At 48.1% G+C, this 27,027-nt stretch overlaps 1 protein-coding gene across 1 annotated transcript; it reads left to right on the top strand.

Annotated features, from left to right (window-relative positions):
- The first annotated feature begins 1,556 nt into the window (after positions 1–1,556).
- Positions 1,557–27,027, top strand: DUSP10 (dual specificity phosphatase 10). The gene is made up of 4 exons (XM_048298717.1): positions 1,557–1,659; positions 3,239–4,084; positions 21,334–21,711; positions 24,792–27,027. Exons 2-4 carry the CDS (start codon positions 3,283–3,285, stop codon positions 25,055–25,057), a joined length of 1,446 nt encoding a protein of 481 aa, XP_048154674.1. The 5' UTR covers positions 1,557–1,659; positions 3,239–3,282; the 3' UTR covers positions 25,058–27,027.

Genomic DNA, 27,027 nt, shown 5'->3' with positions numbered 1-27,027 from the left:
TACATCCCAGAACCAAGATCTTTGGGGGCTAATTTAGATTCAGTGTTATCATGCTGACATCTTCTTACCAACTCTAACTTCAGCTTTCCTCCTGTAGCTCAAAGGGTTTGCATTCCCAGTTGTAGGTGAAATGCTTCGGCACTGCCATGGTCAGGAAGGACATGGGAGGATGCTTCGTTCTGGAGGTGCCACTTTCCCTGTTTCTGACTTGCTGGATTGATACGTGATGGACTGGTACACGATGAGATGTGGTTGCTAAACCAGGAAATGTGAAAACAGATTGCACAGTGGGGAAGGAAGGGGTGCAGAAATCCCGTGCTGCTGCCAGGTACCCTCCTAGTGTGTGATGAGCTGATCCATGTGGCTTGAAAATCAATTCTCACCTTGTAGTGCTCAGGTAGCGAGGGTGAGAGTTCATTATTTTGCCCATGTCAGCCTCTGACAGAAAGGATGAAAGGGATTCATGCTTGTTCTTGTAACAGATCCCTAAAATGTTGTCCTCCAGCCTGTGCTGCTTTTCTTTTTACTTCGGGAGAGTCCAGTCTAACCTGAACATTCAGGATCTTTAATGGACAATGTGTCAGAAGCTGGATTTGATCTGAGTTTCCATAATGTGGAGAAACTAGATGCATCTTTAACCTGGGAGTCAGGCAGGCAGGGACCTCCAGCCCTGGCTGTGTCTGGGCAGTGTGGGGCACATCTCCTGCCCTCCCGGTGATTTACTGCTTTTGTGGGGGGAAGTTACTGGTATTCTACTTCCAAGTGTTTAGTGTGGGCTTGTTCGTATCTGCTCCAACTTCACCCTTCCTCCTCTAACTGAAACGGTTTGCGTTCCGGGTTGTAGGTGAAACTCTCCAGTGCTCCCAGGAGAGGTCAGGGAGGATGTGGTAGGATGTATCATGCTGGAGGTGCCACTTTCCCTGTCTCTGCCTTGCTGGATTGATACGTGATGGACTGACCCACGATGAGATGTGATGGCCGGGTTTTCTCCTCCCAAGTACCTCATGCGGGCTTGTTTGTGACAGGGGAGGACTGCTTGGAAAAGCACCTAAACAGCATCCTCTCGGTTTGGCGCCGCTCGCGCGCTGCCGAGCCGCTTGCGGCGGGGCCGGGGCGGACGGGCAGCACTGCCCGCTGCCCCCGCGCTCCGGGAGCGGGGCTGATGCGCTCCCTGGCCCCCGTAGCTGGTGTCGCTGCCCCGTTGCCGTGGGCCGGTCGGTGGCTTTTCCCGGCGCAGGGCCGGCCGCGGGACGCTCCCGGTGCCGCTCCCGGTGCCGCTCCCGGTGCCGCTCCCCGTCCTGCGGGGGGCGCTGCCGCGGGGCCGCCTCCGCCCGTCCGCGGGGAGCAGCCGCTGCCCCGGGGCGCGGGGCTGGCGCCGCGCCCTCCCCATTGGCTGCCGGTGACGTCACCGCCCCGCCCCCGTCCGGCCCCCGCGCGCCGATTGGCCGGCGCTGCCGCCCGTCGGCGCGGGCCCCGCCCCCGCCGGGCCGTACATTTACGCGGTAGCAAAAGAGAAAGTAACGAGGATGGTGCGGGCGGCGCGCGGGGCGCGGGGCGGGCGGCGCGCGGGGCAGCGGGCGCGACACGCACCGGCACCAGCGGCACCTCCCGCGGCGGCCGCCGCCACCTGCGCGCACCGGGCCGGAGCGCGACGCGCCGGTGAGTGCGGGGGAGCGGAGCCGAGCCGAGCCGTGCGGGGCACAGCGCGGAGCGGGGGCCCGCGGCTGCGGGAGCCCGCGCAGGGGCTGCCGCGGCGGTGAGCGCCGGCCCGGCCCGCCGCGCGATTGGCGGCGGCCCCGGCTCCCTGCGTTCGGTGGCAAAACTTCAGCTTCCCGCTTCTTGTGGGCTCTTTCGTTGTTTCCACTCTCTGGGGGAACTGGGTTGTCTCCCTCGTTTATTTAAAATTTTTAACTGCGTCAGGCGAAGACGCTCAGGGCGCCCTTATCCTAGTTTTTATCCTAAAGTAGGGCGAAGGAAGGGTTGGGAAAAGAGCGGGCTGGGAAAGCCTCCCGAGCGAGCCGCCGCTGGCCCCGCTCTGCCTGGCCGCGGCACCTCCGCCGTGCCCCGGGCGGGTCGCGGCACCGTTCCGCGCTCCGGAGGTGCCCGCGGGTTCGCTCCGTAAAGCGGTGGCTGCTGGGGATGGCAGTGCCCCCCGGCCACCCCCTATTCGGGATGGGCATCTCCGTGCCGCTTCCCAGCCGGCCCGGTGCAGAGCCGGCTGGGGCGGCAAACGGGAGCTGCGAGCGCTCGCCCCGCTCCGGGGGCTTGGTGGAGTTGGTGAAGTTGGTGCTGGGATGGGTCTTTCAGAGAGAGCTGCGGCTGCTCCCAAAGTAGCTGGTGAAGGGGACGCATTGTCAGGGCTGGCTTTGGGTGTTTTGCTTTTGTCGTCTTCCTCGTCTGCCGGGTAGAAATAGGGGGTTCTAATTCTGCGTGCTGCGTCTCAGCAAATGGAAAGGCAAAGGTTGGGCAGGCAGTGACCTTGGCTAGGGGGGGAGGGGACCACTCTTTGTAGAAGCTGTGAAATGTGGTGGGGAGCGGGGAACTTGCCTCACGGACTGCTGGAGAACAACAGCCTTCCCCAGCCTGGAGCTAGGGGCTTAACTGGGGCTGGATTCACCTCTAACAAGGGGAGGGAGGTGTAAGGTGCACACTTATAAGAATCTCCGGCACCTATTTTTTCCGTTTTCTTCTGGGTATTTTTTGTTTAGCCTTACGTGTTTAAGTTTGTAACTGTCTCAGAAAATTTATTCACAGGCTAATTTTATTCCAGCATGCTGGAAAAGTTGCATATCACCCCTGACACATTCAGCTATTCAGCTCTTACGCGTTCCTCCCTGTAGTAAAGTCAGCCCAGTAGTTGCTTCCTTTTCGGTGAGCAACGGGTGAGGGAACGTGCCTCTGTCATTGTCAGTGGTGAGCCTTGCAGCCTGGGGTTTCGGAATAGCTCAGCACCATCTGCATGTAGCTAAATGCCTCCTCCTGGGTGCCACTGCACAGTCCAGGCTGCTTGTGTGGATTCTGTGTGCCATGGGCGCACATGCAGATAGCTCAGGTATTCTCTGCAGGATTGGAAAGGCTTTTTAGCAACTACTGTGAGCTGGTGACTGTCAGAAGGGGTTGTTAGGTTGGGGATAATGGGTGTTGGCAAAATAAGTTGTTGGATCTGTAGGTTTATGTGGTTCCATGATCTGTTTTCATCACCTTTTTCCTTCTTTCCCTTCTGCTTTTTCTTTTTCAGGGTGATCTTGAGTTCTTCTTAACTTGCTAGTGCTCAGCCTCCTCATGCCTCCATCTCCTTTAGACGACAGGGTAGTAGTGGCACTTTCGAGGCCAGTGAGACCTCAGGATCTCAACCTGTGTTTAGACTCTAGCTTCCTTGAATCTGCCGCTTCTGCTGGTGAGAGCCACTCCAGTCTGCTTGGCGCAGCTGTCGTGTCCCTAAAGACTGCTAATCTCACGTATATGCCCTCATCCAACGGCTCTGCACGCTCCCTGAGTTGTGGATGCAGCAGTGCCAGTTGCTGCACTGTGGCAACGTACGACAAGGACACTCAGGCCCAAACTCAAGCGAGCACCAGCAGCACCCACGCCGGAGCCTCCCCTGCCTGCCCCGCCAACCAAATGGTCAACAGCAATGAGAACGCCGGCAGCCTGAGCCCGCTGGGCGGAGTGGGGAGCCCTGTCTCGGGCAGCGCCAAGCAACTCGCCAGCATCAAAATCATCTACCCCAATGATCTGGCCAAGAAGATGACCAAATGCAGCAAGAGCCACCAACAGAACCAAGGGCCTGTCATCATTGACTGCAGGCCTTTCATGGAGTATAATAAGAGCCACATTCAAGGGGCTGTCCACATTAACTGTTCTGACAAGATCAGCCGGAGAAGGCTCCAGCAGGGCAAGATCACGGTCTTGGACTTGATCTCCTGCCGGGAAGGCAAGGACTCCTTCAAGAGAATCTTTTCCAAAGAAATCATAGTTTATGATGAGAATACCAATGAGCCAAGCAGAGTAATGCCTTCCCAGCCACTCCACATAGTGCTGGAGTCACTCAAGCGAGAAGGCAAGGAGCCCCTAGTCCTAAAAGGTAATCCTCCTCATGTCCCACACATAGTATGTTGGTTTGCTTTGCAGCGTGTGCTCTCTGCTGTCAGCTTCACTGATGGTTGGACCTTGAAAACATCTGTTTATCTCTATGAAGGCCTGTGTGCCTCAGGTCACCAATGGCAAAGCAAATGCCTTCCATGGACAAATCATGGGGCTGGTAGCAGGGAGATGCTTGCTTTCCTCTGAATGTTGTCCTTGAGTAGCAGGAGGGGTGGGAAGTGGAAGGAGGAGGAAACATGCTTCCTGGTGTCCGTCTGTGCAGACAAAGAATTTCCCCCAGTGCTTATTCTGAGTATTTATAGCCCAAGGAGCAGAGGTCCAGGAGGAGATACTTCTCTTTTAGCTTGTCAGACTGACCTTTACTTAGCAGCCTTATTTTAGTCCATGTAAAACTGGACTCATAGGTGCTGGAGATGAACAGTAGGAGAGTAGAAGGAGGGGGGAGGAAAGATGAGGGAGGTCACTTGGTCTGAGGCATTGTGTCATGGACCAGTCAGCAAAACTTGAGGAGCAAGCCTTGTTCTGGTAATATGGGGTCAGAATAATGGACAGAGGGAGATTATTTGTTTAAAAAGTGATCTGAAAGTGTTGTGTTTATGTGTATGTGTGCTTATGTATGTATATGGCTTTCCTGCAAAGGCTCCTGTTTTAATATGGAATTTGGTTTATCCCTTAGTGCTTTGGTAGAGATGAGCCCCACCAATTAAGGCATCATCCAAGGACACTTCCCTTTCTTCACTTTATTCTCGAGATCCTATTTATAACAATGCTGCCCTCTAGATTAAATTTCCTTTCCCCTGGGTGTTTATGCCATTCAGAGGCATGGTTGGCAGAGACTGGCTATGGCACTGGGAAGCTATGGAAGGATTTGCTGCTTAGCTCATACTCTATGTGTTTAATTCTCTTAATTTTTCTGTGCAGCTGGCTACGTCCAACCTGCACAGTGTGGCAGGAGAATGGAGTGGGCTGGTACTTTTATCCCTTTTCCTCAGCTGACTTCCATAGCTTTGTAGGACCTAAAGATCCTGTGAGATATGTCGGTGTGTGTCTCTTGTGGAAGCTTAAAATTGCTGAACTGTCTCCTTGCTCCTGGCAAGAGTATGGTCATGCTGGGCTTGTTTTAATACTTGCTACAGGATCCCATTATGCTTTTATTGAGTCTCTGGGGTCATGGTGATGCCCTTCATCTGTGGACGAGGGAGATGAGGCACTTGGGCAGAGTGAGGTTGCCACTGGAGTCCTGCATTTCTGGTGGTAATCCTTCTGTACAGCCTCTGCAGCTGGATATGTGGTTGTAGTCTGCAAGCCTTCCTATCCTTAGAGAAGTGGTGTGCTGAAGGTGTTCTCTGTGTTTGTCTGAAAACGCTGCATCTTCTCTGAACCTCACACTGGTACTTTTTCAGTACCTGGAGTAAGACTGTGGCTGAGATGAAGCTGCAGAGCAGTAATTGGGCAGCGCTGAGCTCTTGGGCCCCGTGGGCAGGTTGTGGCAGCCCCTTCTCCCACCTTCCAGCTCTGTGTGCTGCACTGAGTTTAACCAAGTGCTTGTGGGAGTCCTTGGGCCATTTTTGGTTTTCAGACACTGAGAAATGTTACCTCAAAGCCCTGCTTAGCAGAAATCCCCTCCCCAAAGTGGCCTGTCAACAGATCTGGAAGTGTGCCAGAAGACAGCCTGAATCCTTTGCTTTTTGGATATAGTGATGAGCTGGGCTGGAGCAGACCTCACCTCGGGGAGCCTGTAGTGAGGAGCTCCCCCCATCACCGTAACTCTCCTCCCGTTCTTTGAAGTGGGGCTCCAGCTGGGGTCAGATGGAGTTGAGCATGGGATAAAGCAGCATTTAGGAAGGCTGTGGCTAAGTTTCCGAGCTGGGGGAGTGGCGCTGGAAGCACTCGTTATTTAGTTTCACTTGACAGATAGCGTTTTTTCCATCGTGCTTCAGGCGCATCCCCATCGCTGGGTGCAGGCACTAGAACGAAACTGGGGGTGGCCGGGGAGCCCTCTTTGCCTGCGTTCGTTCCTTTGAGTGATTTCTCTTGCTCTCTGCTGCCCGGCCCTAATTTATTGCCGGCCCATCTGATCCCCGGTGTTGTGTTTGCAAACACTGGTTGCTAGCCTGGCTGTCCAAGTTCCCGTCCCCCTGATCCGGTGCCACCTTCTCCATGTTTGGTGCTGCCTGCCAGCCCGCGGCCCCGCTGCCGATGTCGTGGCCCCGCTGTCACGTCGGGGGCTCAGTCCCATCGCCGAAGCCGGGGCTTGAGTTACAGCTCTGGCTGACAGCGCCTGGCCCCGCATGCGTGCGGGTTCGAGGTGCCCCCGGCTTTTTAAGCAGCACAGAAAGCCGGTGCTGTTTTCCAAGACAGGGCTGTGATCTATAGATAAATGTATGTATGGTGCACCTTATTAGGCGCGGGTTAAAAAGAGGTGGTCTGGTTTATTTTTAATGTAGCAGGCCAGTGTATAAGCTAGCACTGTGACAAGAGAGGTTTTCGGGTATGCTGTGGTGTGGAGGATTTTAAGACCTCTGTTCCACCCTTTCTATCCATTTCTATCCATCCTTCTTGCTGCTTCCTTTAATGTTTTTTGGTCATAAACATAACATATGCATAATTTTGATTTAAGCTCTTGAAAGGAAAGATTTGTTTATTTCTTTTGCCACAAGGCACAGCAACACTTGAGACAGGCATAAATCCTCTATTTTTACAAAAAATAAACCCATAAGAATCCTGTATTTCACAGTCCTGCTACATGGGCTGTAGCAGCCTGAGCTGTCAGGGCTGAAGCTGCTGCTCAGTCTGTTTATAAACAGAATAGAAAGAAGTCATGTTTCCCCCAACACCCCTAGACCATGGTATTCCATGTTTGCTGAAACCTAGAGGATGATTTTTTTTCTCTTTTTGTGGATGCTTTTTTTTAAAATGTATTTTTTTTTTTTCCTTAGCATTTGAAGGGAGAGGGGAAAAACCAGTGATATGAGCCCAGTGTCCCTTCTGCTTGAGGCCAATGTCAAAGCTAAATTTGGGGAGGGAGAGAGAGTGGTGCTGTGACCCTGGGCTGGGTCAGCAGCCCTGGCCCTCCTTGGTAAGGTTGTACCCCTTTCCCTCCTGCAAACCCAACAGTGAGGCATCTCTGCCTTCCCTGAGCACCTCTGCTCGTAGCAAAGTGTCCTGGAGTCTTGGGAGCTTGTGTGTTTGAGTTTGCTACTGGGACTTAAAAATGGAAAGTGGGAAATTCATTTGCATTCAGATGAAACCTGTTCTTTTTCCCTGACTGAAACATTTAGGCTTGGAGTTCAGCATTTTTTTTTCACAAGTTAAATTAAATGTACAAAGGAAACAAAAACGAAAAATTGAAGCATCTGTGCCAGCACATCTTGACAGCTTTTAACACAAGAGGAGTTGCCTTTGTCTCCCTGACCAGGGTCTAGTGGTACTGTCTCCATCCTGCCATTCTTCCACTTCCTTCAAGAGCCAGCAGCAGGAGCCTTGTGAACCTGCTCAGTTCTTGTGTTTAGTTTGTAAAGGCTTCTGTGTTTGACTTCAAGGAAGCAATGGAATTCAAAAGCAGAGGTGCAAAATATGATTTGGCTTTTTTGTTTTTTGGTTTTTTTTTTAATTCCCACTATGTGGTGTAAACTCATGGCTGGATTTCGGCAGAGGAGATGGGGAGGAACTGGCTGGTTCCTCCACAAAAACTGGTTCCTTCTCTGTTCTTGTTCACAGTCTGAGGAGCTTATTTATGCACTGGCTTTCAGTGTTCTCTTTGCTCATCTAACAGGGAAATAAACGAAGTGATTTGCTCTCGTTATAGTGGGGAGTGTAAGATCTGCCAACAAACCACTTCATGCTTTCTGCCATGGTCTAAGAATAGTTTCAGATCTCTTACCACACTAGAGTCACATATCAGCAAAGTTGAAACAACTACAGAGGGACTGAGATGCTTACAAAAGGAATAATTACTCGCTTTATGTGCTCCTATATTCATATAAATACTGTGATCAGCTGCCTTTGAAATACCTGACCTGGTCATAATCCGTACAAATACATTAATTATTACTGTCATTAATTATGTAATTTAACAGTGTCGGTGTTGCTTTAAACCCTAATTGGATTACAGTGCACAAGTGTATTTGAAAATAAAACTTGATTTAATGGTCAACAAGTCCAGCTGACCAACAAAACATGTGCCTGGCACTTATTTCCACCAGAGATCTCCGCTGAATAAGTATTAGGTCATGGCTGTAATAGGGAAGTGCGTAGTTTTAAAAACCCTGGACGTTTCACATGTGTTACTTAACATTTAAAAATAAAGTGTGTTCCCTCTGTGCTGCAGAGGAGAGCTGGCCCCATCAGTCACTGGGGGAGAAGTTTCTGCTGGCTCTGTCAGGGCTGAGATTTCACCATCAGTGTTCAGACTCTGATTGTTGGTGCTTAAAGTATCTTTCTACTGGAATAAATAAATAATCTTCTTGGCCGTCACACTTGAAAATTGGTTGTATGTGTCTGTAGCTTTTGCATGTAGATGAATTGGGACAATGGTGTGGCTGGAGACCATGGTCTTTACCATGTTTTGAGGGCATACTTCTGCAGAGGAGAGGTACCTCCAAACTTTGCCTGTTCAACAGTAGTGGTAAATGTGGCATTTTCTCCCAGATTATGGCATCTGAGAGTTTGCTGTCCTGGCTTGAATGGTGCCTACCACATTTTAACTGTCCTTGCGGGGAAGAGAGCAATGACACTGCCTCGGAAAGGGAGGAACAGGAAGGAGATTTTTTTTTTTTCCCCCCTATTTTTGGCTCCCCAGTTTCTCATACCCTTGGAGTTAAGAGGCAAACTTACATTAAGTAAACCTCTCTGAGGCTTGTAAAGAAAAATCTGGTTCCAGTTTTGTGTAAACTGGGGTAACATTCCCTGTGATTTTCCTGGTAGGTAGATGTTGGGTTATAATTAGCTGAATGCCTCATGTGCTGCCCTTACCCTTGCCCTGCCAGAGGTGAGAAATTCTGCTAGTGAAATCTTTCTAGGACAGTGTGCTGGTCTGTCTTCTAGATTTTTATTCTTGAGGTGAGCACCTTTCCACCTTTTGGAGAGGCTCAGGGTGGAAGGGTAGCTGTGTTTGAGGTTTGAGTGGTGTCTACATCTTAACTAATAGAGATGGACTATTTTTAAAACTTTTATTTTAGACCTATGCATGGGTGGTTTGCCTTCCAAAGTTTTTACTACACTCACGAGCACAGAAGTTTTTAGTGAGATTGCCTTGGCTTTATGATGCGTTTGAAGTGGGGACTCATCCCTTATCTTTAGGCTGTAACTCTGTACTCTGTGAAAAGCCCCATTATTTATGCAAGCAACTAAGCAACTCAAAAGTGAAGAAATGCCATAAGCATGAGCAGCATGCACACATCTCAACGTTTCCCTGTTTTGCAATTTCGGCAGCCAGGAGGGAAATGCCTCTCAAATATTCAGCATCAGCTTGCAGGGCTATAGAAGTCATGCTGTTTAAAGAAATAGATTGTGGTAATCTGAAGATAACCTAATGCATTGTTCCTCTGTGTGTGAGATAAGATTATATGTGGTGCTTTGGCCTTGTTGGGAAGTCCCTGGTGGGTCTGGGAGAGTGCTGGCTACAGAAATCGCAAGGCTGACCTGAATTATTGTGAGTGCTTGTTTTTCTGAAGCTTTGATTCTAAGTTCTCACCTGAATCCGTCTTTAGCAGTTTTTTAAACACCTCTGTACTGTAAAAGTTAATTTGCGGTTATCACAAAGGTGTTTGGTAAGCTGGGGCTTAAAGAAGAGCAGTGTATATATCATGGATGTCACCTTTCCCTGCCTCACCTAAAAGTTAAAGCTGGCGAAGAGTCACGTTGAGAGAGGATAGGATCAAGGTGCTGTGTTGGGCACTGCGTTTGCTTCAACTCCCTCTGGCAGGCCTTTCACCTGCTCTTGATCCATTGAATGTTGAGAGTGGTGAGAAAGCTGAAATGTTCACCAGTACCCTTGGGTTTGGCCACCAGTCCTGGCTGTGCCCGTCAGGATGCCCTGTGAGGAGGCAGAATGGGGACTGCAGTGGGCAGGAGGCACGGAGGGATTCAGGGGACCTGTTTCTGCAGCTGGAAAGTCCAGGGGTGCTCGTGCTCTCTGCACAGTGTGTTGGTCAATGCTCTGTGGTTCACTAGTGAAGCTTGGAGCTTTTGTTGTTTTGTTTTGACACCTTGTGACTTTTTAGTACTGGAAACTCTGTGCTTCAATTAATATCTATGGTGGAGGCAGCCTCACATCCGGGAGTACTCTGAAGGTTGTTTTTGGTTGTTTTTGCTGCTTTGAAAGATGTTGATTCCTCAGGTGCTTGTGTCCTAGCAGGACGTGGTCTCTGACCTAGTTCTGGAACTGTACAGCAGCATTTTGAGGTTGGAAGTAAAGGGGGAGAGATGGGAGAAGCAAGTCAGTCCACCATGTGGTGCAAAAAGAGAGTAACTGGACTAGAGGGATAACTGGGCCTAGATAGCAGGGCGGTCTCATGGCCAGGGGAGCTCTGACTAAGCCTGCATGACAGACTTTCCATGAGGCTTTAGGGAAGCTATTTTCATCTGATTGAGCTTTTTTTTGCTGTCCTTTGCACCGTTTGTAACATTGAGTTTATCTCTCTTGTTGCCACTGGTGTTGTGTAGTTGACCCAGGCTCATCCACAGTCACAGTGGTGGCCTGGGGCAACCCAGGTGCCTGCTGCAGAAAGTGGGAGATGGACTCAGGAACACCCTCATTCCTTGACAGTGCATTTTTGCTAAATTGTAGACTCTGATTTGCCTCCAGGTGTTTCTTGTGCTTTAAAAAAGTCGAGGTTCACCTTTGTGTGTTTCTTTGCTTGGGTGAGGGGATTGCCTTCTTTTTGAAGGACAGCTCTTTTCCCAGTAAAAATAATGAGATCCAGAAGGGGCACAAGCTTCTGATCTCCTGGAACATGGTTTCAGTGAGCCTGAGCCAGGAGAGTGTGTGCAGAGAGACCCAAACTGGTGAGTCTGCAGGGAGCAACTGGGACCTTGTAGGTCTAGGTGCCACCTAGCCCCTCTGACCTGAAGGAATGAGCTGCTGATTGCTGCTGCCTGGGGCAGTGCCACCCTTGTCTAGCTCAACTACACGAACAGCTCCTTCAGTGGGCGCTCCTGCGCTGGGCTGTCCCCACTGGAGGGTCTGGGGATAGTGGGGTCGGGAGGGAACTGTAAATCTGTCATCACCTGCTGCTGGAGGGACAGGAATGCTCCTACTGGGTGGGAGGGCTTGGGAGCCCCTGCTCCTGCCAGGGTTAAGTGGTGCTTCATGTGTATGCAACACCCTGCTTCCAAGATCAGGGCTTTGAAGGAGTAAGTTGGAAAAAATAAATTACGAGAATAATAATAGAGATGTGAACACATTGGCTCTAACTCTTTTACTATGCCTTAGCTTTAAAAAGTCTACAGCATGCCTGGATTAATTCCCACTTGATTCACTGCAACAGAGAAGAGCTGCTTCTAATTAAAGGTAATAAAAAGAAGAACAAATGTTACTCCTTGTCCACACATGAATTATCATATATTTTATTTTTTTTACAATGGCTTGAAGAGACTTGGAAAATAGAGGATAACTTGCAAGCTTCTGTCATATCAGTCGAATTTGTTCATTATGCCAAAGTGTGATATTAAGCCTTATGTAAGCAGTTGAACACTAATGTTTTAAAGCAAAAGCTGCTGTTGGAGCAGTTGACCAGCACTGGGTTGGTGATGGGCTCTTAATTTTTCTTGGTCTCTGTTAAGGTAATGGGAATCTGTCTGCCCAGTTGATGAGAGCTAAGAATAAGACTTCTGCTGCTGCTTAGAATTTGCTGGCATATTTTAGGTACAAAACCACTCTGATTGTTTAAAATGAAATTAATCTTAAATTCATAGGTGTTAGTCCAGCAAGGCAGAGCAACATCTCTGTTGAGGGATAACACAGTTCTTATGTTTCCTGGGCAATATTAGTGTTAACTCACCTGTGGAGACAAGGAGTTATTTTATTTGGACACAAGGGTTGATTTTCATCTGGCTGGAGGTATTCCTTGTTTCATTGCTGTTTAGCTCTGGATTCTGTAAGTGTGGCTTTTTCTTCTCCCCCTCTCCCCGCTTCCTTCTTGCCTTGACTCTGGAAAATATGGATGCAATCTGGGTCAACTTTCTCTTTCCCCATGGGGTTTTTGGGGGCTAGCCTTGGTTCCTTGACCATTAGGACTGGGATTTATGTGCCATCAGAGCTTGCCCTGAAGCTTGTGTCAAAGTGGGGACTGGCATGCACTATGCTAGTTCCAGTAGTTTGCTGCTTTTATTATGGACTGTGTGGCACTGGGCTATGTCAAGACAACACCCTTTATTTTCTCCATTTTTCTTTCATGTGCTTTGGAATACCGTGCTGGAAAATGTAAAATCAGAGCCGGATAGTATTATTTCTAGCTAGGAGGGTAGAAATTTTTCAGTCTAAAAAGGGTTTAAATTCATCAGGAATAGATGGTACTTCCAAATGGTGGTGTGGTATATCAGCACCCTGTTTTCCTTTCATATTAATGTGCATGGTGCTGGTGTTCCTGATGTAGAGGAGCAGCGGTTTGGACTGGAAAAGAGTCTGTGTTATCCTCAGGAGAAACAAAGCAGCCTGCTCTGTTGTTAGAAAGAAGCTGTCCTGGAGAGGTTGCCCTTAAAAGGGGAAAGAGAATAAATGGATGGCTGAAGCATGAAAATGTCAGTGTTCTCTAAAACAGATTAAACAGAAAGGTCCGCTCCTACGCATCCAGGATTACGGATGTCTGAGACAGTGCTGGGACCCTTCTCCCTCCTCAGACATGCTGAGCCACAGCTCCCTGCATCCTGCTCATGTGCTGGCTCTTTCCAGGCCACTTGCTTGAGATGCATATGGTGATGGCCAGGGAGGGAACTGGTAATAGTTTAAAAAACAAATGAAACTTGGTGTTCTGGGCAAATCTGCTCAGCTCTACCTCTGTCTGGGAAAACAGACCCATAGCTCTTTGTCAATATAAAACCATTTGTGGTATTTTATTGCATTAAAATAGTTTCTGTTCCCTCCCCCCTCACTTCCCCTGCCTCCGTTGTACATAGCTTTAGCATTTCTTGATGACCTTTTTGTTAATATGATTTCCAGTGGGAGCATTTCACAGTAGAAGTATGTATTCCTTCAGGGTTTACGCTGACATTTCCAGTGATTATTTAATTGGACTTCATGTTAGCCTGCATCCCCACGGGAACACATACTTGTGCCATGAGAAGTTGTAATGTGACTAATTTTGAGTTTCTGCTATAAACGCTTGCTCTCCAGGGAGGGTAAGTCCAATCCCCCTCGGTGGCTGCAGAGTCGTCACCATGATGTGTTTGGGTTGTGGGGTTTCTTGCCTTGTCCCTATTTACATTCTTGTGTTGTTTAGTCCTTGTACCGAAATTCAGAGCAGGCCTTCTCCTTCCTCTTTCACCTTCCTGACCGTTCCCCAAGGATAACGCAGTGCTTTGAAGGATGCTGGCTTATTTTCCTGTGAATACTTGAGTTTTTATTTTGAAGTAATCAGACTCAGCACTCTCATAGCATAGGGCAGATTTCCGGTTACAAGCTGGAACCACTGTCTTGAATGCTGATGAGTAGTCCAAAGGTTAGTAGCATCTCTTGGAAAAGCTGGCAGGTAAAGGGATGATATGGATGTGATGTGTGGGTTTGCATGGGTGTCCAGGGTCTGAGAAAAAAACCCTAAATTTAAGACAAAAAGGTATAAAGAAAAAAAAACAAAACTGAAATCCAAGAAAGGTTTTTTTAGTGACAGGTCAAGAAAAAAAATGGCTTCTTTCTAATTGGAATGAATTTGGATGATCTAGTAGTCATGAGAAGAGGAAAAGTGAAGGGGTGAGAGCTGGAAAAAAGCAAGTCATGTGTTGAGGTGTGAGAGGCTCCTGGGAGTGATGGTGTGGTTGAGAATGGGTGGTGGTGGGATGGGAGGAGCTGAGAGTGGAGCTGGGCAGAGCCAGCAGCTCTGGCACAGCCTGGCATGAGAAGAGGCTTTGGATGACCTCTCTCCTGCCTCTCTGGGATGTGTCCCTAGGACAGCCAGCTTTGCTGTGCCGGGTGTCAGAGGAAAAATATAAAAGTAGATGAGGCTGAGGACCTCAAAAGCCAGTGGGGAGAGGATGTGCTGCGGCAAGGGGTGTGAACCATAGTGAGATAAAATTAGAAATAACAAGCAAACGTGTGCGCACGTCCCTCGATGCTGAGGGGAAACCTTTCCTCTTCATCCGGCGTCATGCTCTTGACTTCTAAAGGGACCTCAAAGCCATTGTGTCAAGGATGTGCTTGTGACTCCTTTAAGCCAGAATTTGTGTACAAACTGGCCTCTCGGGATAGTTCCCACATGGAAAAAACCTGACCTTGCAAGTTCTTCGGAATGCAAAGTTTTGCCTTTATTTTGAAGTGCCGTTGGCAGCTCAGTTCAAGGGAGAGACTAGATTAGATTGAGTGTATCGAGGTGGAAGCTGTTCTTTGTGTGTGCTGTTTACTTTTACTTTTTTATGTTTGTTCAAAGCTTAATCTTCTGCAGCACGGCTGGTGCTGAATGCTGTGTGAGTGAAAGGGAAAGCCCCATGGCAGGGTTTCCTTGGAACATCCCACAGACAGGTGAGAAGTTCACTAATGTCACCTGGCTGAGTGTGGTCCAACAGGTCCCCAACCCCCTGGATAGAAGGGAGTTGCCCTTCCTGCTGTGTGGGCAAACACAGTATTTCCAGCCATGTCAAGGTTTCTGCAGCAGTGAGGGCAGCCTTGAGCACTGCTCTGGTGTAGCTGTGGTGAGGAGAAGGACATCTGCTTGGAGAGTAGGAACACTCCTACAATGATCTGCTTGGATTAGCTCCATTGGTCTAGCAGAAGTGTGGGAAGCAGAGCCCTGCTTGGACAAGGAGAGTGTGTGTCTTGTCAGGAGATCTGAGCATCCCTTCTTTCAGTGCTTCAGGATGAACAGAGCATAATCCCCAGGACGTACCAGGAACCATCTTTGCCGTGGCTAAAGTCTTGCCAGCAGCATTTGTGAGCAAGTGTGGTGGCTGCATCTTCTACTGCAAGGTGGCCTTGGCTCCTGTGCCCTATGGGTGCAACCCCAGTGCCTCCATGCCCTCCCTGACAGTGCCCTTGGAGCTCAGCAGACCTACACCTGCAGCTGTAGCCATGTTGGTGGTATGAAGGGATGGTCTAGGTGGTTGTCCATACCCTGGGAGTGGATTTGGCCTATAATGGCAGAATTTTGCTTCAACCTGTACAGCAGCATCTTCCTTGGTAGAAGGCCCATGGTACAGGAGCAGCCCAAACAGTGGCATTGCAGTGCTGGTGGCTCAGCACCACTGTGCCACCCTGCAGCAGGACCTCCAGACACTGGTGGCAGCGTGGTGGGGGGTGGCCATGGGACCTGGGCCCTTCTCCCCAGGAGGCTCAGGAAGGGGGAGAGCACTGGGTGTGCATCTGGACAATACCTAGCTTCTATTTTTACGTGCTGGAGTCACGTTTGCTTAACCTTGAGGCATCCTGTGCTTTTGAATCAACTTGACACAAAGTCATCTGTTCATTAATAACACAGGAGCAGTTTAATTGTTGTCTTAGTGGAAAAATACATGAGACTGTCATCAGCTGTTGCTTCTGGCAGTGCTTTTCTGCAGTAATGTAAATAAATGAGGTCACAGGTTTAAGGGAACAGGCTGTACTTGCACAAATTCAAAGCGTTGTCTTAAACAGATACGCACCAATTGTTTGAGGGTCTCCGTCCTGTGCCCCAAATGCTCTCGGTGACATTTCAGCCCTAAACTCACTCAAACACAGCCTCAGGGTTTGCTGTGGTGGTACTGACAGGGCACATGCTGAGTGGGTGTTTTAAAGCTTGGCTTCATTCCTGAGGGAGTAACGCTTCTGGTGGCCAGAACTGTGGTATCGCCAAATTCTCTGCTGCGCACCCCACAAGAGCCCAGCAACACGAGAGGAGGGGAAGTTACAGATCAAACATCTCTTCTGCTGATAGGTCCCAGTGTCCTGGGATTTCTGCTCTTGTTGTGCTTGTGTGTGTTGCTTTTCATTTTTTTTCTTTTTTTTTTTTCCTGAGATGGCTGTGTGGTATTGTAATCGAGGATGAGCAGATCCAGAAATCCGCCTGGACAGCTTTGAAAGCTGTATAAAAGGTCTGGTTGTCTCCCTGAGACCACGTGCTCTGTCTAAATGTGGCTCCCACATCTGCAGTCTGTCATGTATAAAAGTATGTTCCTGTTTGCAGTGGGAGCGGGAACACCCAGTACCTGCCACGCTCAGAACAAAGTATATCCACACCGATGAGGTAATGCAAAGGTGTTGCTTTGTGGTGGGGATATTTCACTGTAGCTGCCTCTCTCTAAGCTCTCCCACTGGAGAAGGAACAAGGTCATTTTCTCCCTTAACTGTGGGGTAAGAGCCTGTTTCCAGATAGGAAACACATTGCAAATATGCCAAAGCATATTGTAAACCTACATCCTAGTTTGCATATAGTCACAGAGCCAGAGAGCAGCAGTGGTGGCTGAAGGAGATGCCAAAGGAGAGACAGAGGAGGGCAGGTGTTACTGTACTCCTTGTACTTTTAAATTTGCAACATTCTTGAACAAACAACAGAAACCCCAAACTAAAAAGCTGCAATGGAACAAACAAACAACCTCCCCCAAACAAAATAAGCAAACAAATCCCCAACCAGCCAACCCACTTTCATAAATTTGTGCGGGGTAAGGTTTGTTCTTCTTGATTTCTTTGAGGATGATGCTATTGCAAGGTCACAGTTCTTCGTAAAAAGCTGGCTGCCTCATTCCTGCTGTATCTTTTGTGTCTGTTTTGCATCATATTTTCCCTCCTCTGTTGGCAAATGACAGACACTGTGTTAAGCATGACTTTTATGCCAGCACCATGCTGCTTGTCTTTTTTTATTTGTTCGGAGCTGCTTTGGCTGCTGTCCGGCTGCTCACCTGGTCTTGCAGTCCTGATGTGAGCCCAGGGCTCCTGGGTGGCTTTGGAGCTGGGAAACCTGTGTGCAGCTGCTGCCCGGGAGCTGCCTGGTGGGGGAGTCTGAGGAGCATTAAGTGAGATGTTTATGGGCAGATGGCTGCAGAGAACTTGAATGAATGAGAGGGAATAGCTGGAGCATGTACGGTGCTGACTTGAAACTTCCCAAAAGTTTTGAGGTCTCAGACACTCCAAAGTCTGGTGTCACTCACTAACTGTTCTGGCAGGGCAGGATGTTGGAAAATGTCATGCAGTTACAACTGCAAAAACGGTTCTGCAACCTGGGTCTTGCATCAGTAGTGAGCAAGAGCCCTTGGTGTTCTGTTGTATTCTGCTAAATACCAGGCAAGGCCATCTGCCAGCAAGGGTTCTGCTTCATGGATTGATTTCCTCATGGAAGAAATACCTCGGGTTCCTCAGAGTGCTGAGGGTCTTTGTATGTCCATCTCTGTTTTGGTTTGGGTAGGTTCAGCCCTCTGAAGGTCCGCCCAGCAGCCATTCTGGAACAGAGTAAAAGCACTTGGGATGTTCTCTGTGCCCATGCACAGGCTGCATGGCACTGGCTGGGTGTAATTCCCCACACTTTCCCCAAGCTTTGGTTATTGCAGCTCTGTGGAGTGTTTAAAGCCAGGAGAGATGGTGCAGGGAGGACATTCTGTTGAAGTGGACGCAAGTGGTTCATCTGCCTGCTGGCATTTTGGTTTGTCACTGAAGGTGGCTACACTCCTGAGTCCAGGCTCCATGGCTGTGGTTTTAACAGCACAGCCATGCGTTCCCATGGGCTTTCTTGGTGGATCAATGATATTGCCTCTCTACTTGGGTTGCCTCTGTCTGATGAAGGCTTTTCCCATATTGCAAATGGCATCTGAAAGTCTGCTTTTAAAATGCAGCTTCTGTGCTAGTGAGAGGCTTCTGCTAAGTTGTGCTTCTTGGTCACGGGTGCTGTTACTGCCCTCTGTAATGCTTCCTTCATTCCTCAGGTTTGGAAAGGTTTGGGCAGGGTCAGCCACAAAACAGCTTTTATTACAACCCTGAGTGGAATCTCTGCATCCATGCCTCAAGCTTCTTTGTGATCTGGAGTTGTGGTCAGTAGCAGTGATAGGTCTTGCACCTTACTGAGTTTAATGAATCAACTCTTAGACCAGGCCTGCAGGAGCTTTGTGTTGGCCTCCCCTCTGGGTACAGCCTCTTCTCTCCTACCTCTTCTACCATTCCTGCATGAAGGCTTTAAATGCTGAAATAGCAGCTGCTTGACAAGGGAATACAAATGCATTTGATTACCTTGTACGTTGTATTTACCTTCAGTAGGAGAGTCCATCCCTCTCTTTCTGACTGATCATTATTAACTTTGCTTGGACCTGTTTTGGGAGATAGTCTCAAACGTTAGAAAAGCCTGAGCATTATGCTTGCATGAGCTCCACTTAAATTACCCTAGCGCCTCATAAATCAGTTTGTGCAAGGATCGTGTGTGGTGAGAATGGAACAGCACTCAGGGGGTGTCTGGGTCCTGTTTTGGGACCTGCATGACTCATATGGCAGTACAGATCCAAGCTAAGCTCCTGCTGTTGGCTTAGGGTTCAGCTTTCCCTCCATGACTGCATCTTGCTGCACCCTTTCTGGGTACCAGTGTTCTTGTCCAGTCCTCCCTTGCTGACATCTCTGAGCCAGTTCAGGTTAGTAATCCTCTCACCAGTAACATGTTCTTCCAGGAGCATTTGCTCTGAGAGTTGCTTTAAATATTGCTTGAACTGATTTTTTAACTCTCCTCCCACATGTGGAGGTGAACAAGGAGAATGGGGGATGTGAACTGACATTAGGAATGGTGACACTGGCAAATGTCTGTAAAAAAATTGTGGCTGAAGGTATTATATGTTTGGCTACTCCACTTGTTTGGGCATCATCAACATGGTGTGTTTGGGGTTTCTTCCCATCCTGTGCCCTGATGCTCTGCTGTGTCTTACAAAGCAGCTGGTGAAGCAGGATGGTTTCTGCCACACCATCAGTGTGTCCCCACCTGAGTGATGAACCAATGGGATCCTACCTCCACCTGGGGCTGCTTGTTCCCAGAAGTCTGCAGCACAGGTGGACAATGAGTGTTGGCTCTGGGGTCACTAAAACAACTTTTTCAGGGGTTTTCTTGGAAATCCCAGCATGCTCTGGTTATTGTTTAAACAGCAATATTCAAGCTGAATGGGTTGCTTGCCCATGCAGAAAGATGGGAACATGGTTTAGGGTTTAGCCTTTAGCGTAGGCTAAAGGCTGGGGTTGTTGGTTTAGATGAGACCTCAAACATCTTCAGCTTGGGGACCTTCATCTTGTTTGTTTTCTTGGGTGGACTGAGAAAACTTTTCAGACCCGTTGAGGCCCAGTGGTGCAGCTGAGCTCAGATTTTTGCCCTTGCTCTTCTTTCTATCCTGTGTCCCTGTTGTAACAACTTTGACAATAGAGATCTTTAAGGCAAAACTGTTTGCTCTGTGTCCCGTAAACAGCAGAAATAGCTGAAGACACGCACACTTTTGAGGCAGGGGAAATATTCTGCACTCTGTAGGCATTTCAAGGATTTCTGGGAAATTACGTTACTAGCAGTGTGTGAAGGACACGAGTTTGGATGTGGAAAAGGGCACTTGCATTAGAGGGGCTCAGATGATTGTAACCTAGTCTGGGTGCCTCATGCTCATGGAATATAGCACAGGACACCGAAATGGCCCTGGGTGGGTCCCACCCCATGGGCAGGCACGTCACGGACACTCGAATTGGACATTTGAATTGCAGCACTCAGCAGGAGGCACTGAAACCCTTGCTGTGTCTGATCCAGGGCCTGAGTGGCAGCATGTTCTGCTTCACTTTAAAACTGTCACTAGATCACTGTGAAAGAGCATGGAAAAGACAAACAGCCTCTCATTTATTTTTTTATTTTTCTCTTTAAATAACATTATTGGGATGGCGACACTCCGCATTTATTTTGGCTAGTGTGGCACTTTCTAGTAACTTCAGAGTAGCTCTCCCCTCTCCTGGGTTTTTTTTGGCTTGCAGTTAACAAAGTGCAATTGAGCCTGAGCACTTGGCTCGTCTTGATGCCGAGCATGACTTCAAGTATCCTGGTACAACAGCAACGTGCATGAGGTGGGGGAGAATGCATCCCTGCATTTCTCCTCTTTCTGCCTTTCTCTTTCAGAGGAGCCACCTGTTAGCATTACATCAGCGGCTCCCAGGAACGCCACCGCCTCCTACCAAAGGCCTCGCACAAAGTAGTAGTTCGTGTATTGTTTGCACTCAAAGAGCTGATGTCATGCCAGCTGATGTCATTGTGTGCTCTGTGTGATCGCCATGGAAACGGGGCAGGTGGGGAGCCTGCCGCTGATGTCAGTGCAGAATGAGGTGTAGAAAGAAGGTCCACTTTGCTTGCTCCGGCTCTGCGAAGCCACCCTCCTCAAAAAAAAAAATTGAGGGGGAAGGGAAATGGTGCTTGAAAAAGCTGGCAATAGAGCAGGCAAGGCACGAGCTGAAAAAGTGACTTTTCTCTCCCCCCTCAGATCCATTTCCCCGTCCATATTAATGTCCTAAAAATAACTCTTGCCAGATATTTTCAGGTGGCCGGGGCAGCAAAAGGAGAGCTGTTTGCCACATGTTAGGCAAGCACCTCAGTCACTGTGAGGTTACAAGGAGTGGTTTTCTTTTGTTTGGGAGCACAAACGGGTACGAGCTGTTCCCTGGAGCGATGCCGGGGTGAGCTGCTCCTATCCTCCTCAGGCTGCTGGGTGGGGAATGCTCAAGCTGGGCTGCTAAAGGGCAGGTAAAGCTAAGACTGTCCCAGCTGGCTCGCTGCTCTGCTTTAGTGTGCTGATAGCCCCTTGGCCCCTGCCTTTAGTGATGTTTTCCTTCTTGGAAAAACACCTTCCTTGTTGCACAGGCTGGTAGGTGAGGCAGCCCAGCAGGCTGATGTTGCACAGAGGCTGTTTGTCTGTGAGCCCATTCCTTGGCACCGTCCGCCACACACGGGGAGGACAATGCCTGCTGCTGATTCATGCCACCCTTGCTGTTGACAGCCCAGTGACACTGCTACAGCGGTGGTGGGAACAGTAGAGCCAGCTCCAGCCCTTGTGGCCCCACTGTGTGCTCTGAAGAAACCTCGGGGTATCTAACCAAACCATCTGCTTGGTCTCTCTTCCCAGGAGGACTCAGCGGTTTCAAGCAGAACCACGAAAACCTCTGCGACAACTCCCTCCAGCTGCAGGAGTGCCCCGAGGGGGGAGGAGGGGGCGGCGCCTCCGCTGTGCCCCCCGTGCTACCTCAGTCCATCCCCACCACGCCAGACATCGAGAACGCTGAGCTCACCCCCATCCTGCCCTTCCTCTTCCTCGGAAACGAGCACGATGCTCAGGACTTGGAGAAAATGCAGAGGATGAACATCGGCTACGTCATCAACGTGACCACCCACCTGCCCCTGTACCATTACGAGAAAGGCATGTTCAACTACAAGCGGCTCCCGGCCACTGACAGCAACAAGCAGAATCTCAGGCAGTATTTTGAAGAGGCTTTTGAGTTCATTGGTAATTACCCTTGCCTGGAAATGCTCCAGTTCGGTTTTTTTTATTGTTATTATTTTTACCAGTTATAACCATTTAGAGTGGACTTTATGATTTGCCAACAACTCCGAAGGCTGGTTAAGGCCATGTTTCCTTTTGTTTGGGTTGTCAGAAATGCTGAGCACCTCATATTTCTGTCCTTTCTCATCTCTGGCAAATCCGGTTAAGTAGCCCAAGGTTACAGTTTTTATCCAGTGATAGTAACGCCTACCTCCAGGTTTCTAAATTCAGGAAACCCCACAAAACTGAGACTTTCGCCATCCCCTCTTTTTGATTCCTTTGCATTCCTAGTTTCCACACAGTGGCTTCCAGCCAGTTTCTCATAGTGACTATTCTTAATGGTGTCTCAGTCTTTGCTAATTTAATGAGAAAACTGCCAAACTTTCACACTTGGCTTGTTTCACCATTAGATTTATAGCTTTGGAGTGTACGTGTGGTTGAGTGGATAGTGATGAAAACTTGCATTAATAAGCCTCTAAACCCTTTAGGCTGTGTGAGAGAGTTCACCACAGACATGCGGCTTGTTGTGGAGATTGCTGAAGAAGTGACCCAGCAGCGTTGTTCTGGATCTCATTACGATCAACACAGCACTGCCCTCAGCCAAGTTTAGGGCCACACTCAGCTAGGCTAAAGCCAAATGGCCACCTTAAGCTGGGCTGGTCAGAGAGGACTTCAGCATGTGGTACTGAAAGCTTTTGAGGACCTTCCCTTGCCCCTTTGTTGATAAAAACCCTTGTCTTTGTGTACACTGCTTTTGTGGCATAGTAAAGGTGCTTCCCCAGCACAAGTATGTGTCCTGAGATGTTTTCAGAAATAGGCTGGGGGGACTGCTGACATAATATTCTCTTTTCTTGTGTTGAGGCTGAGCCAGTCCTGTTACCAGTACTTCAGGCTCAGTGGAGGAGTGCTAGACAAAGGAAGAAGTGTGCTTGTGTGCTGCACCGCAGTGCAGGTCCTTGACTGACCCCGTACTGGAGTGGGTGCAGAGCCATGTTCCTCCCTGCCCTCCTTTGTGCTGGCTCTGCACTCAGGTGCACTCGGGCTCGGCAAGGACTTGGCCTCAGCTGTGGGTCTGGGTGCCAGGGCAGGAGGGCCAGGCTCAGCATGTTGTTATGAGCCCATCTGCCCCTGCTGCGTGCCGGGCAGGGCTGGCAGCTCTGGAGCAGACGGCTCCTCAGCCTTGCCTGGCTGTGTCTGGCAGGGGGTCGTGGTGTGCTGATGCCTGTGCTCTGTAGCCACACTGCTTTGGTGGAGTGAGTAGAGAAATCACTGCTAATGCTGCAGTTCAGCTGGAGGGCAGGATTAAACCTTGAGTTTTACCACTGGGAGCCCTTGGGCTTGTCTTCTACAGTGTGAAGGATCAAAGGATCTCTACTTAAACTGAAATTTTCCCGTGTGTTGCTAACCCAGCCCCAGCTCTACCAGTAGTGCTGTCAGCTCCCCAAGCTGCCCTTTGCTGTGTGCCTGGGAAGGTGAACATCCTTGTTTAGGTGAAGGGCAGGGCAGAGGGAACCTTGCTTTGATCCTCTGGGAAAAAAGCTGCGTCAAGAAATCCATTAAAACCTTAGACTTTGAGTTCAACAAGATGGGGAGGTGCAATAGGCTAAGCTTAGGTAAAGAGACTGGGAAGCTCCACAGAGGTCCTTCTGAGGTAGAAGAGAGAGATCTCTGTTCCCCTCATCCTCGTGAACTGCAGGATTAGAGTTCTCAAAACCACTGAAAGATAGTGTTTGGCTTGTGACCTTACCACGAGCAGAGAAAGCAGCTCTGCTCTGGAAAGGTTTAGAAAGCGTTTCAAAACCCATTTTACTTTCCTTAATAATTACAGCTTGAGGGTCTGTCTTTGTTTTTAATAAACAAATATTTCTCCATTGAGAGTTTTTCTCCATATCAAATTTAACCAGCTGGGGAGGTAACCAGTCAAAGCTTTCCCTTCCTCAGGGTAAACTTTAAATTGCATTTGAGAAGATTTGGAAATGTTTAAACAGCAGATTGTTGGCCTGTGTTTCTTTAAATATGTCTTCAAAAAACCACAACCAATCCTAGGTTTAGCTAAGACTAAAGCCATAGGAAGTGAAATCATCAGAAACGCTCTGGGAATGTGTGTCAAAATGCGTTAGAGAGTTTCAGCTTTCTGAAATACTAACTGGCAAAAATGTCTAGAGGGAAGCTGGCTTCATTTATGCTTTCACAGTACAGGTTGAACATGTAGGGTGGGTTGAATTGTACTCGTGGTAGGGTTGGATTTGTGCCAAAACCTACAAACTAAATTCACACTCCTGTGGATTAAAACAAAAGAAGTCATTTGAAGTGTCACTTCCTAAAAGTTCTGTCTCCTGGTTTAAAAGCAAGCTGTGGCAGATGAGGATGGTATGGTAGTGACTCTCCTCTCTCATGTCCTGTTAGCATGTGGTTAGAAGGACTCTGTCCCCCCTAAATGTTGCCCAGGGTACCTCCAAGTGATGGATCTCGGTGGAGAAGGGGGTGTGTGTGTATCCAGCTCCTGCTTTTGCAGAGGCACCACAGCAGAGAGCTCCACTGAAGGTCATTTCAAGAGTCGTTTTGTAAAGCTTCAGAGAACAGGGTTTTGAAACAGATGTATTGTTTTGAATTGAATCTGAAAATACCTGGTTTTTAAAAGAGTGGTGCCCTGCTTTGGAAGACAGGGAGGTTGAGATGCTGACATGATGCGGTGGCATTGCAACTGAGGTGGAAATGGAGCCCGAGATTCCTCGTCATGGGCCTTGCCCTCCTCACAAAATGCTCCCTGGCAGTGCAGCAGCATCTCTCAATGCATGATTCCTCTAATAAAGAGATGAGAGTGGACGTGAGGATTTTCAGTGTCAGACTGGACTGGGGATTTCACATTCAGTAGCTCAGAAACCTCAGGGGAAGATGGGCTGGAGGGGAAGGGGAAGAGACGCTGCTGTGCTTGTAATCAAATCAAGGGACTTTTCACATTAAGTTACTCTTAATTGCACTGAGCTTGTTCTAATTTACAAACTAGCAAAAGTCTTACTTTCTTCTGTCTATCTCGTTTGCAGAGGAAGCTCATCAGTGTGGAAAAGGTCTCCTCATCCACTGCCAGGCCGGTGTCTCCCGATCTGCCACCATCGTTATTGCGTACTTAATGAAGCACACACGCATGACCATGACAGATGCCTATAAATTTGTCAAAGGCAAACGACCAATCATTTCCCCCAACCTTAACTTTATGGGGCAGTTACTGGAGTTCGAAGAAGACCTGAACAATGGAGTCACCCCTCGAATCCTCACACCAAAGCTGATCGGTGTCGAGACTGTCGTGTGACGGCCAAGCTGTGAGGGGGCGGAACCTGTTCTTCACCTGATTTGGGGCAGTGATGGGTGGGTTGTGGGGTTTTCTTTTTAGCTTTCAAAGGGGAGTTTTGTGGCAAACTTTTTGTGAATAAAAACCTTTTTTTGTAAGGAAAGGTTTTTAAAAGATCCGAGAACTTTGCTGCGTTTGGGATGCTGTTGTGATTTCCTTCTCAGACGCTGGCAGAGCAGGGAGGCTTCAGAGCAAAAGGAGTACTTTTTAGAATAAAAACAAGAAGAAGAAGAAGAAACGTTGGGCTTTTTTTCTTTTAATTTTCATTTTTCCCTCCTCTCCGGCTACTTGTAGAGTTTATGGCTAAGTAGTCTGTGCAGGTTCATAGACTGAAGAAACCTAAGTTGAAGATGAAACACAAATAGCCAAAACAAAGCAGAAAAAAAACCTCCCTGAAACAGAAGGGCCTTCGTTTTGCAAAGGCTTTGCTAAAGATAACCTGGCAAAATGCTCACCGATGCAAAGGAAATCAGAGCAGCTTAAAAGTCTGCAAGGCACTTTTCGCACTCCTGACTCAAACTAAAGAAGAAAACAAAGTTTATTTGGCGTGTTTCATGTTCCAGTTCTATTTTTCTATTTTGGGGTGTAAGGTTTTAACAGTAAGGGACTTCGATCATTCTATGCCATATGCCTTCACTGGCTTCTTGTGCAATAATAATTTGGGGTTTGTTTTGAGTGTTCAAACCAATTAAGAGTTGGCTGCCCACTAATAATAAGATAATAATTTTTAAAGTCTAATAGTGCAACAGCAGCCAGCTTGGTTCAGAAAGGATAAATGAGAGCAATTATTTCGTTCCTTTATATGATTTTGATCCTGGTTACAGTGCCGTAAACCTTGTTACATATGTATATCAGAATGTACAAAAATCTAGAACGAGCAAAGTTTATTTAAAAATATTTTTCGCACAAAATATTGGTGTGTTTCAGTTGTCTATGTAGAAGAAATTTGATTATAAAACAAAAAATCTTTTGGAAAGTGTGTGTCCTTTTATTTCTTTAGCCATTTTCCATTTTCTTTCTATGGGTTGGGGTTTTTGTTTTGTTTCCTTTGGTTTGTTTTTTTGTGGCATTGTACCTCTGCCATGGACAAAATTGATCTCTCTTGTTTGGCATCTCCCCTTTAGTGTTGCGTTCCTGTCCTCTGCTGGTGGAACATGTTTTCTTTACTTTCTGCTGTACTCTTGCATCTCTCTGTAACCAGATTTTTCTCTCTGGTTCGATTGAATTAGCACTATTGGTGAGGGCTCTTTGGAACAGACCTGTTATTTCTACAGCTCAGTAGCCATTTGGAAATATAAGAAATAAACAGTCTCCACTGATTCCCTTCCATATTCCTGTAGTTAACTTACCTTCTATGTTACAAAAATGTCCAGTTTTTAGAAATATGTTGGTCACGTGTGCTTTTCCCTGGTCTTTCTATAGCCCCCTTGTTCAGCACTTCCACAGTTCCTGGGAATCATCCTCCTGGGATTTTCCCTTCCCTCTTGCCCCTCCTTTTCCAGCTGTGTCAGTGTTGTGTGGTGTGTATTGTAGGGCTGACGTTTCTGCCTGACAGTGTCCCTTGGGCAGCTGACTTTTGCTTTCCTTGTTTGTATTCCCTTTTTTTTTAATTATATGGTATAATCTGATCTGTTCTGGACTGTTACCACCTCTAAAGTTTATTTGTATGAGCCTAAAATGAGTTAGAAAACATTTCTCATATGATTCTGTTGTGCAAACTGATCTGTCCCAGGAAGTCTGACAGCAGTGAAGGCTTTTCCTAGACGAAAACCTACATGGACTGAACCAAGTGTAAAACAGGACCTGTTGGAAAACTTAATGTATAATCACATTAGACATGTATATTTTTGTGGACATTTTACTTAAAATGTTGTTACTATACAGATATTTTCTTGAAACTTATCCCTTTATTAAATTATTTTTCTACTGGA

The sequence above is a fragment of the Corvus hawaiiensis genome, chromosome 3 (assembly GCF_020740725.1).
Source record: "Corvus hawaiiensis isolate bCorHaw1 chromosome 3, bCorHaw1.pri.cur, whole genome shotgun sequence".
Classification (NCBI taxonomy): domain Eukaryota; kingdom Metazoa; phylum Chordata; class Aves; order Passeriformes; family Corvidae; genus Corvus; species Corvus hawaiiensis.
Note: the sequence above shows the minus strand (reverse complement) of the source record. Positions and strands in the feature narration are given on the sequence as shown.

Bases quoted from the DNA above. Each gene is read 5' to 3' on its own strand.
- DUSP10 (XM_048298717.1), top strand. From the start codon at position 3,283: ATGCCTCCATCTCCTTTAGACGACAGGGTAGTAGTGGCACTTTCGAGG. The intron at 4,085-21,333 runs GTAATCCTCCTC...CTCTCTTCCCAG, and splicing joins GGAGCCCCTAGTCCTAAAAG to GAGGACTCAGCGGTTTCAAG. The intron at 21,712-24,791 runs GTAATTACCCTT...TCTCGTTTGCAG, and splicing joins AGAGGCTTTTGAGTTCATTG to AGGAAGCTCATCAGTGTGGA.